The following is a 13,236-nucleotide window of genomic DNA, read 5'->3' on the forward strand; positions in this document are numbered from 1 at the left end:
GCTTACCTGATAAATTACTTTCTCCAACGGTGTGTCCGGTCCACGGCCCGCCCTGGTTTTTTAATCAGGTCTGATGAATTATTTTCTCTAACTACAGTCACCACGGTATCATATGGTTTCTCCTATATATATTTCCTCCTGTCCGTCGGTTGAATGACTGGGGTGGGCGGAGCCTAGGAGGGATCATGTGACCAGCTTTGCTGGGACTCTTTGCCATTTCCTGTTGGGGAAGAGAATATCCCACAAGTAAGGATGACGCCGTGGACCGGACACACCGTTGGAGAAAGTAATTTATCAGGTAAGCATAAATTCTGTTTTCTAATGCTTTTTTTAAATCGTTTTGAATTTTTCTTAGAATTCGATTCAAAGTATGCAATATTCGAATTAGAAAAATTTGAATCAATATATTTGTAATAGTATTTCTAATGCGCTCTTTAAATGTTATATTCAAATTATGCAGTATTCATGATAGAAACATTCAAATTGATATATTTGTATCTATTATGTATCAGTTTACTAAATTCCTTACCACATGAACTATTGAACTTCTGTATAGTATTTATTAAATCAAATGTTACAAGCGAAATTTCAAATGTGGATATTCAATCTAATTATGAACATTTGAAAATAAAAGTAACATTCAAAAACAGGAAATAACATTCGGTTACCAAATTATAATGTATTTTCATTCTCATCAACATTCGATTGTACAAAATGAATGTCCATAGGACTATTCGCTTTAACAAACGAATTACACTTTCAGCTCATTTGCCCATCCCTAGTCTTAGGAAACACACTTGCAAAAGGGTTTATGTAAATATTTGTAATAGTGAAATATGTCTATTTTGTTAGGGTAAATTAGTCTCAATGGATTGAACGAAAGGTGTTTCAAGGCTGTGGGTGTTTTGAAAGGGCGGTCTGGATATAGCCACTACACCTTGGCCAAGCAATTGGAAATCATAAAGATAGTTTTAATTTTTTTTTTTATATTTAATAATGTTTTTGTGATGTGGATGGAACTTGTTGTATGTGCTAAGAAGCGAACAGTTACAAGATATATGAAGCTCCATTAATTATAATGGAGATTTGAAACCTGTAACTGTAAATCTTGTATTAAACAAGTAATTTATTTCCCAATTTGTATTTGTGACATAGTGGGCTTGGAAAGCAGTGAAGACTTGCACACATAAAAACCACATACTGTACTGGACTTGATTAGTAAGGGTTGCTTATAGTGACATGTCACCTCTTAAGATTTAGCGCCTGTGGATTTGGCCATGGCTTCTGAATTCTTAATATCCCTGGCAGGATCGCAACACAAATACAGACATGGTGCTCAGCACAAGCTGTACGGGATTAGCTCTAAGTGGACAGCCGGTCGTCTATCACCACTGCCGCTGTATGTGATCAGCTGGCAGAACTTCAATTAGTAAATGCTAATATTGATTAGCTGGCCCATTCCAATTCTTCATCATCGGCTCATTAAGAGCGGTGAGTACTTGACAGCATGTCTCCAATCTGCGCCACTTAACAGTCTGCAAATGGCACCATTCATCCTTATTTAACATTTACTTTTTTTTTAACCATTTTCTTATATCTTACTGTGCTTCCCCAACACTGATTGTAATCAGGAGATTAAAATGTGCATATATTAATGGGGGATGCAGAAAAGAGGAAACTACCATTTGACGCAGTTCAGTCAGTTCTATCTTGCGGATTTATGGTTTTGTGTTTTATATTTGTCTTTTTTTTTAAATTATTTGATTAACTTAGCAGAACTGCAGTGCTGAGAATGATATAATTATGGCAGGAAATGTTAACGAGAAATGATGTTATGCTTGTGTTTTATTATCTATAATCAGTATTGTAGGAGTTAAAAGCATTGTCAGATTATGTTTTTCCGCTTCAGGTTCATTCTCTTCCCCCATGGTTCAAATATCTAGAGCAGCTCGTCAGAGTTCCTGCATCTCCAAAATGATCTTAATTGAGTTTGATGGCTGTGCTAATTATATCAGCCTAGTATGCAAAATGCTTGGCCTTTCATTTATTTCTAAACTGGTGTCTCATCGTCTTAAAAACCTCTCTGCGATATTGGTAATAGCGGTCCCTGACGTAACTGAGAATGGTGCGCTGGGACATAGAGTATTCCCTGTGCTGTGATAACTGTAATCCCTATCACTGGTCGAGAGAACCTTATGGGATAATACTGTGTGACTTGGAGTGCTGCAGTATATAAAGCCCTGTGTAATTGCGCCATGTCATTTTAATGAAATCTTGGTGATGATACTTATGCAAAATAAACCCAAAATCCCATTTTCAAAAGCAGAATCCATCCTGCTATATAAACAGGTGTCATTACCTTCCAGGTTATGTGTAGGGCTCACACTACCCGTTCTTGTGTAGTGGTAACTTTTACTGTTCATACACAGAGCCTATATATTCTGTTTTAATGCAGTATCGGTATTAACTATCCTGCTGCTACACAGCCATGTTAAAATATAATTAATAGCATATTTGCTATTTATAACTTTGCAAAACCCACACCGTAAGCTAAATAGCTGCATTCATAAAGTGCACATGCAGTTTGTAGAGTCAGAATGTCACATATATAAAGTAAATATGTAGAAAACCCACACAGCTTATAGAAAGATGCTAACCTTGTACTCATTTGTTAGTGAAAAAAAGCCATTCATTTATAAATAAAAGGCATTTTTTACGCTAGAATGTCCTTTTCAAGGATCTTTGCATTATTCTGCCGCACATTCATGAGAACCATTGCAATTACACGTCTGTAAAGCTTTATAGCTCCTTACTTACTAAGTGGCATTTCACTATGGCTAAGAATAGTCTACCCAGTGATATAAAGTGTCCTGCGGTAAGGGAACTGCTGTTGTTTTACCTGTAGCTTTGTCTAAATCTGTATCATATTACTGTATGGCAATGTTATTTTATTCTCATTTTAACTTAAAAGGCACCTCTCTGACTTCCACTCCCTCTATATGCCCTGCCCCTGTATACACCTCTGTCCAAATATTTTTGTGTCTTATATAAATAATAACACTTTACATTATACCTCCTGATACCATAAACACTTATTTATAAACTAAATACATGATGCACATTACACCTTCTCATACCCCCCACCCCTGACATTGTGGGGCCCGGGGCTGGTGCCTCTCTCGCCCTACCCAATGGGCAGGCCTGAATACAGGCACCTACCATTCAAAATAATGTGAAACAGCATAGATAAGCAATAATAATTGTCATGTGAGCCACACTTCGTCTCTATCCCGTGCGTATTGTGAAATTGCATTAAAGGCAAGTAGCTATTTTTACATACATAAAATATTTGTATAACTTATCAAATACACACTCTCATGTGTGGTTTCTACATAAAATGGCAAACATTTCTATGGCATTTATGCTTATATACAGTACAAGCTTGGTATACATGTGTAGCACTGAGTTTTCTATTCAATATGCCTAAATTACGGGTCAAGGTTATTTATTGCGTTTCTTTTTCAATAAGCATGAAAATATGTGCATGGCTTCACCTGTATGGACCCGTATTATAGGAAAATACACAAAGTCACACGGCATATGCCTCCGGCTGTCTGGTAGACATACGTTCATGATATTATACTATATATATATATATATATATATATATATATATATATATATATATATATATATATCTGTAATGCATAACATGTTTACTCAGATCTACTACACAGCGAGCCTTGGCCAGCTCATCATCCTGTATGTTAATCTTTCTCTTGCCTGACATGTGAGGTAAAGCAGGCAGAGGTAATAATGCATAATACCCACCTGCTCCTCTCTCTCTGTGTGATACAGTTGCGCTGGCAGCTTCCACTCATTGTGCCAGCCAATACCGCAGGTATTCTGCAGAGAGATTCTGTACGAACTGACGTGACAGATAGCAAACACATCTCTATTATCTGATCATCTGCTTATTGCCAAGTTTCTTTCTCCGCAAGCTGCTGTTTTAAGTGGCTACATATCTCAGTTTTAGAAAGCACTGTGTTGCTATGTGATTCAGCTGCAGTTCAGGGGTGATACCATATAATGTACCTGCATTTTGAGAGCCCTTTTTGCTACCAGCTACCAACCTGATAGATGTATAGACTGTACATAGCTGACTGCTGTGTGGGGCTTTATCTTAGTACACAAGGGAAGCATATTTCAGAAAGAGAAACTGTAGTACGATAAATTGCAAAGAGATTTTTTTACACCTTGAATCATCCTTCCAAAAAGTCTAGTGTAGTATACAAAGTGTGGTATACATCAATACTAATATAGTATATTATACATTAGTGTAGTATACAAAGTGTGGTATACATTAATACTAATATAGTATATTATACATTAGTGTAGTATACAAAGTGTGGTATACAGTAATACTAATATAGTATATTATACATTAGTGTAGTATACAAAGTGTGGTATACATTAATACTAATATAGTATATTATACATTAGTGTAGTATACAAAGTGGGGTATACATTAATACTAATATAGTATATTATACATTAGTGTAGTATACAAAGTGGGGTATACATTAATACTAATATAGTATATTATACATTAGTGCAATATACAAAGTGGGGTATACATTAATACTAATATAGTATATTATACATTAGTGTAGTATACAAAGTGTGGTATATTATACATTAGTGTAGTTTACAAAGTGGGGTATACATTAATACTAATATAGTATATTATACATTAGTGTAGTATACAAAGTGGGGTATACATTACTACTAATATAGTATATTATACATTAGTGTAGTATACAAAGTGGGGTATACATTAATACTAATATAGTATATTATACATTAGTGTAGTATACAAAGTGGGGTATGCATTAATACTAATATAGTATATTATACATTAGTGTAGTATGCAAAGTGTGGTATAGTATACATTAGTGTAGTTTACAAAGTGGGGTATACATTAATACTAATATAGTATATTATACATTAGTGTAGTATACAAAGTGGGGTATACATTAATACTAATATAGTATATTATACATTAGTGTAGTATACAAAGTGTGGTATATTATACATTAGTGTAGTTTACAAAGTGGGGTATACATTAATACTAATATAGTATATTATACATTAGTGTAGTATACAAAGTGGGGTATACATTAATACTAATATAGTATATTATACATTAGTGTAGTATACAAAGTGGGGTATACATTAATACTAATATAGTATATTATACATTAGTGTAGTATACAAAGTGGGGTATACATTAATACTAATATAGTATATTATACATTAGTGTAGTATACAAAGTGGGGTATACATTAATACTAATATAGTATATTATACATTAGTGTAGTATACAAAGTGTGGTATATTATACATTAGTGTAGTTTACAAAGTGGGGTATACATTAATACTAATATAGTATATTATACATTAGTGTAGTATACAAAGTGGGGTATACATTACTACTAATATAGTATATTATACATTAGTGTAGTATACAAAGTGGGGTATACATTAATACTAATATAGTATACAAAGTGTGGTATACATTAATACTAATATAGTATATTATACATTAGTGTAGTATACAAAGTGGGGTATACATTAATACTAATATAGTATATTATACATTAGTGTAGTATACAAAGTGGGGTATACATTAATACTAATATAGTATATTATACATTAGTGCAATATACAAAGTGGGGTATACATTAATACTAATATAGTATATTATACATTCGTGTAGTATACAAAGTGTGGTATATTATACATTAGTGTAGTTTACAAAGTGGGGTATACATTAATACTAATATAGTATATTATACATTAGTGTAGTATACAAAGGGGGGTATACATTAATACTAATATAGTATATTATACATTAGTGTAGTATACAAAGTGGGGTATACATTAATACTAATATAGTATATTATACATTAGTGTAGTATACAAAGTGTGGTATATTATACATTAGTGTAGTTTACAAAGTGGGGTATACATTAATACTAATATAGTATATTATACATTAGTGTAGTATACAAAGTGGGGTATACATTACTACTAATATAGTATATTATACATTAGTGTAGTATACAAAGTGGGGTATACATTAATACTAATATAGTATATTATACATTAGTGTAGTATACAAAGTGGGGTATACATTAATACTAATGTAGTATATTATACATTAGTGTAGTATGCAAAGTGTGGTATAGTATACATTAGTGTAGTTTACAAAGTGGGGTATACATTAATACTAATATAGTATATTATACATTAGTGTAGTATACAAAGTGGGGTATACATTAATACTAATATAGTATATTATACATTAGTGTAGTATACAAAGTGTGGTATATTATACATTAGTGTAGTTTACAAAGTGGGGTATACATTAATACTAATATAGTATATTATACATTAGTGTAGTATACAAAGTGGGGTATACATTACTACTAATATAGTATATTATACATTAGTGTAGTTTACAAAGTGGGGTATACATTAATACTAATATAGTATATTATACATTAGTGTAGTTTACAAAGTGGGGTATACATTAATACTACTATAGTATATTATACATTAGTGTAGTATACAAAGTGGGGTATACATTAATAATAATATAGTATATTATACATTAGTGTAGTATACAAAGTACAGTAATCTCCACTGGACCTTTTTAGCAGGTGTACCACCCGACTGATTTTACTGACCACCCAGCTAAAATTAGCTAATATTAAAAATTTTCAATTTTGATTGCAGAAATTATAATTGAATACATTTATGTTAAATTATGTAATTAATTTGTGCTTTGTATAGCAGAGAATTATGTAACATTAGACATTATTACACTGCCCCCACCTGGCTATTTCATAATTCCACCCGGCTGGCAACATTTTCTCAGATCACTGAAGTATAATTCTTGCAATGTATGACAGTTCTCTCTGGCAATGAACGGGTTAGCTTTTTTTCCTGCTGTCTACTTAAAAGATATGCTGAATGCCAAAGAAGGCTCGGATTATGTCTTTTGACATTTTCTAGCAAGACACAAAACATACAGAGGCAGAGAGTCAAGTGGGACTAATGTACAAAACAACAAGAGATGATAATTTATTGCAAAGCAGTGTGTATGGAAGAAAAAAAAATGACAAATATGTACAATGAAACGAGATGCAGAATAGGGAAGCACATTCCATTCTTTGCAGTCAGTTGTTGAGCTTTACTGTGTTGTTTATGAAAGTTGACATCTCTTGCAGTACCCTGTCCAATCAGAACAGCTCAGGGGTATGATGTCACTTTGCCGGAAATTTTCACGCACAGCCACTGTGACTAACCCAAGGTCTGACATAGGACGACACACAGTATCGCTGCTTCTCAGATGTTTGTAATGTTAATTACCCCACCAGCCTCTGCTTCTTGATAATTAAATTCCTTTAATGTGTGCGGCCTAATTACTGGGGAAAGGTCAGCATAACCTCTGCTTCCCTAGGTTGGTCTCTGAGTCATATGTCCCTGATGCTGGAATGACATCTGTCGTGTGTCTGCTGAGTCTCTCTATACGTCATGGTGTCTCCCTCTCTCTCTCCCAAGGGAACCTGACCTCTTACTACCAAAGGGAGCAGGCATTGTACACACACAAAAGTAATCAATTTGCTAGCAAACATGTTGTCTTTTCTTGTGAATAAAAATATTTTAAAGTTTAAGATGTTTAAAACAAAATTATGAGGATAAACATGTTGCATATGCATTCAGAATTATCAGCTTGCAAACAGAAATTAATTTGATGCAGAAAGTCAAATCACTACAAAGTTAACCAGAAAAAGTAGGTTTATTGAGCACAGGGCCATCCAAAGACTAAACAATAAAAGTTGTATAGTGTTTCTTCACCATGTATTTCAAGGTTCAATTTACTTATATTATCAATTGCACTTCTTTCTGTGCAAATCCAGATCTTAGTGTGTTTACTTTCACAAGAAGAAATCCGGCTCCCAAATAGCTGAATGCCATGAGCACTACTGGAAGCTAGCTGGTGACTGCTGGCTACATACATACAGTATGTCTCTTGTCATTGGTTCACCCAATGTGTTTGTGTGACTCCCAGTAGTGCACAGGGATTAAACACATAATTATATGCATTTAATCCTGACAGCGCTGCAACGGCTGTCAGGATTAAAAGGTACGTTTTTGAAGAAAAGGAGTGAAATGGCAATTTTGATGAATTAAAGTAGCCTTGTTTTTAATAGGATTATTAAAAATCGGGCACTAATTCATCGAAATTGACCTTCACTTTAACTACTTAAGTGGTGGCACGTGCTACAGCATCTTTTTATGTTGCAATAAATTGAAGGACGAATAAAGCCATCCGATAACAGTAACATGATGCTGAGAAACACATTTTTTTTGTAGTTGTATTGTTTACACATCATTTGCGTGTCTGAGCCGTTCTAAAGATACCATTAATTGTAACCTTATATATGTTCTGAGAATCTGTCCAATGAAAATGCTTCCATTCTAACAATTCCATACTGGCCATATGTGACCTCTTGCTTGCTTCAGTGGGTATAAAACCCCTTACTGACAACATGCGACTAAGACTGTGAACATATCTCTGCTTGATCCATCTGTATATAGAGATCTCCATTAAACCTGAAAAATGAATCAATTACAAACGAAAAAAATACGAGAAATGATATCAGTTTGCTCCTAGACGTGCAAATATACGATGGGTTGCAGTACAGTAGTCTTTATTGTTGTGTTAAAGATGCTCTCTAGTATTATGGGAAGTCACACTATTAGTTCTAGTCTCGATACATTACTGGATTATTTGACCTTAATACCTGTCTTCTCTCTTTTTAGAGGGGCTGGCGGTGGGAGTAGGTTTTGGAGCCATAGGGAAGACGGCATCGGCAACCTTTGAAAGCGCCAGGTAAAATACTGCACATATGTTTTGTTGTTTGGGGATTATTTGTAAAGCACCACAAAATTCCTTTAAAGGGATACTAAACCCAAAATGTTACTTTCATGATTCAGATAGTGCATGCAATCTTAAGCAACTTTCTAATTTACTTAATAGCACTTGCTGATTGTTGGCTAAATATAACCACCAATCATTTAAGCGCTATCCAGGGTACTGAACCAAAAATGGGCTGTCTCCTAAGCTTTGATTCCTGCTTTTTCAAATAAAGATACCAAGAGAACGAAGACAATTGATCATAGGAGTATATTAGAAAGTTGCTTAAAATTGCATGCTCTGTCTGAATCATGAAAGAGAAAAATTGGGTTTAATATCCCTTTAATGCTGGGCACGCATAATGAAATACATAACAGAAATACAGATAAAAAAAAACAGATAAAAGGTGGAGGAGCCGGCTCTGAAGAGAATGGACCAATGTCTAATAGATTTACATAAACATTAACAGGATTTAGTTTAGTATTAATATTACATTGGGGATACAAGTGATTGTCTGTAGTTAGACATAAGAGAGTTTGGAGATAAGACCTACGTTTCTGAACACATAGGTACTGGACTTTTTTTTAACTCTGATGCCTGGAAATTCCTTGGCTTCTTACAAAATAATTCATAAAATTTCTCCTCCGCAAGCAGCTCCATAACTTCACAGTATGACAAACTATAGCACTTCTGTCACTTAATGCAGTGTGTTTCCCTACTGTACGCGCCACCAGCATTTGACCTTCACTTCCCTCCTCTAAAAATTTCCCGTTAAGTTGTCTTTGGAGGTAGTTATTTGTCAAATTGAGCAACTCAGCTTCTTTTCTTGGCAGCTGCAGTTTATTTTACACATGCAATATATTCTTGGAAATATCTTGCTCCTGAGCAAGAGGCAATTTAAACATTAGATGAGATAATGATGATATGAGTGGCTTCTACAAAGCACATCCTTATATTATTTACTGATGATTACATATGAAAACTGGAATAAACAAATAGAATTTAAATGGAAAGAAAGTCAGTTGTGCTTAGTAGGATAGGTGTCAGATATGTTTTCTTTCATAAGATGTTGAGAGTCCACGAGCCATCACATGTGGGATTTAACTGCCGTTCTCTAGGATGAGGCAAAACACCCAACACAACAGCTTTTGGTCACTCCCACCTTCTCATAATCCCTGTCATTTTTGTGCGTCCAGCAAGGAGTGATGGGAAACTTGAAGTGCTGATCTTCATGTCGTTTGACAGGGGTTCTCCAACCTATTTGAGGCCTATTTCCTCCTCAGAAAATCTACAGACAGGGCAGAGGGGTAGACAGGAGTTTAGCCAGGTAGTGTTTATCATGCTATTAGTATGACCATGTACTCATGTATCATATAACCTGGGGTCACATAAACCGTTTAAGATTTAGTACGGTTTTGTGAACTTTTACAGAAAACTTAAAAATTGATGTACTGTTTCCCCAGCAGCAGGCTCTCAGAGTAGCCCTTTTGAAAGTTATTTTTTACCTCATAGTGCTACTTATGCACTTGGGACCTAAGGGGTTAAAGTTTTGTCACTAAAATATTGCACGTTCATTTTCCTTCTCCCTGACCGGTGGCCATCTTGCTATCGCACAGGATAATTTTTCCTTCCCATTAGGGGGAGTGAGCACCTTTTATTTGCATAGCTTGGCTAAATGTATGCATTTTAACCCTTTCTTTGCTGCAGAGACAGTGTCTATTTTTTCTGAATCCTTTCTAGGGACTTCAGTATTACATTGTGCCATTATCCTGTGTTTCCCTTAGGGGTTAACGCCTTGTGTGCCTCTTATACTGTATTTCTATGCTGATATCTACTTATAGATACTTGCCTATCCTTACTTATATACTGTATAATATGGAGCAAACTGGTACAGCTCACGTCTCTGGACAGCATGCTGATCCTTTGGAATGTTCATCCACAGATTATTTAACCGCTTCACAACAATGTTTGTTTTGCAAGGTTGTGTTAGTGTTTCCCGCCACTCAGTTATGTCACTTATGCAATGAGTCTAGACAGGGTCACGTGGCATTGTCTTTGCAACAGAGTGAGTGGTCGGGGATTTACAGCTGCTAACAAATGATTGTTATTTAAGATTTTCATTCTTTTAATTGTGGAGCCGTTGCAAGATGCTTGTCTGGTATGTAACAATAAGTAGTATCAAATAAGTATTGGGTCTAGACTGTCCCTTTAAGTCAGCTGGATACTATCACTCATTTTGTCAATGCAAAACTCAAAGATTCTCCTCCACATTGTCTCAAAAGTTAGACACTTCAAAGTCCTCGTGGGAGCCTGGTTCCTCCTGGCCTAAGTCCAAACAGTACAGAAATCTGCATGAAAGTGCGGCCTCTGAAACAGACTAAGTTCTAGTGTGGGGCAGATTGAACCCTTGGGTACTGAACATAATTTCCCAGGGTTTTTCTTATAGGCTTTCAGTTTCAGCCTACACAGGGAATGTTCCTCCTGTCTCATATTCCCAAAGATCCTTTAAAGGCCAGAGCCTTCTTGGAATGTGAAAAAGACCTGGAAGTTATGGGAGTGATTACTCCAGTCCCTTTAGAGGAACAAACTCAAGGGTTCTATTATAACATTTTAATTATTCCAAAGAAAGAATGGACTTTTTGTATCTCAAAACTCTAAACAGATTTCTGAAAGTTCCAACATTTATTGTGGAGATGATTTGCACTATACTTCCTTTAGTGCAGAAGGGTAAATTTATGTCTTCCATAGATTTAAAATATGTAATAGCCTGGCGAAAACAGGAATGAGTCTTTAATACTGATTGCTCCGGCATGGCCTCTCAGGACTTGGTATGCGGATCTAATTGAAATATCCTCCAGCCAGCCTTGGTGTCTTAGACTCTAAGAGCACTGGGTATTTTTTTTTTCTGTATACAAATGTGAGACAGCACTATTAAAAGCTAAAGATTAACGGGTCTAGAGGACAAACTTGTGGCATAAAATAAGTTATTTAATATAAAACTATACTACTAAATAGAACTAATTAGGGACGTCTCCATATATAAGAATCCTATGCAAGGTTAAGAAGCACAGCTGCAATATATGACAACATTAGACACAAATGGTTGCTAATGCTAAAAATGCAACAAGATACGAATAACATAAAATCAAATAGAGATATGAGAACCAATGTTTTACAAGGTTAAAAGTTATTGTCCATAAGCTGGAGTAAGGCCTCATTCACCCTATTCAACAAAGTCACCCAAAAAAACAATAATGGTTAGGGGGTATACCTTTTTGGTTGATCTTTATTACCTTCGGCGGTACCTACTGCATACAGCGAGAACTTGGTGCCTGGAAAAGAAAGAGGATTTACCTCTGTTACCAAACGTGATAATTTGCTCTGTACTTTCTCCTGTCCGAAATTAGACAGACGCATGCAGCGTCTCCTCTCTTGCGGGCGTAGCTAATCCTCGTGTTCTTGTGACTACCAGCTGTATCGACAGGGAGCGGGGACTAAACCCTCCGCTATTCTGACAGCCGTTTTTAGTCGTCAACGGTGATCGCTAGTAGCAATATTTCCCAAAGGGGATTGGTACTTGTAGCTCCATTCTGGATCTGATAGTTGTCCCTTTGGTCGGTCAGTGCACTAAACCCGACAGGGCAGGTCGTAGATGTAATTGTCGGAGTTTGGTGTATTTACACCTGATTTCTTCAGCCTGCTCTAATGGACAATTTTCTTGAAGTGAATACAGTCCTGGTCAACACGTTTCACCTATGTAAGGCTTTATCAAGTTGTTTTTTTCCTTCAGGAAGGACTTAGAGAGAAGGTTCTTCCTGAATAAAAACCACCTACTGCTGTGCTAAGTACAGGAACTGAGATTACTAACTTGAAAGAGGGAGCAGAAGACATAAATCATAATGAAATTACAGAGTAGCCAGAGAGAGTCTGCTGTGGGGGATAAAGAGAGATATTATCTCTTGGGGATCCGCAGACATTTTTCCAGGGGAGGGCAAAAAATTTAAAAAATATGCCCGAACAATAATAATGTTAATATAGACAGATGCTAATGTATAAATGCAAAGCAAAATTTAAAGGGGAAAGTAGCCTTCTTGCATACTGTGCAATACACAAACCAATATAGAATAAATATTTATTTCCTAAGATATGGTGAGTCCACGGAATCTATATAGCTATATATATATATATATATATATATATATATATATATATATATATATATAGCTATATATGTCACTTCCCTTACC

The 13,236-nt window shown here is 35.3% G+C and overlaps 1 protein-coding gene across 2 annotated transcripts in view; it reads left to right on the forward strand.

The window, feature by feature from the left end:
* SLC39A11 (solute carrier family 39 member 11) overlaps positions 1-13,236 on the forward strand; it is a 1,247,462-nt gene that overhangs the window by 1,083,201 nt on the left and 151,025 nt on the right. For both annotated transcript variants that reach the window (XM_053707119.1, XM_053707127.1), the window contains exon 7: positions 8,896-8,965. In XM_053707119.1, the coding sequence (XP_053563094.1) occupies positions 8,896-8,965 (70 nt within the window). The remainder of the gene's footprint in view (positions 1-8,895; positions 8,966-13,236) is intronic.

Source organism: Bombina bombina, chromosome 1 (assembly GCF_027579735.1).
Source record: "Bombina bombina isolate aBomBom1 chromosome 1, aBomBom1.pri, whole genome shotgun sequence".
Lineage (NCBI taxonomy): Eukaryota > Metazoa > Chordata > Amphibia > Anura > Bombinatoridae > Bombina > Bombina bombina.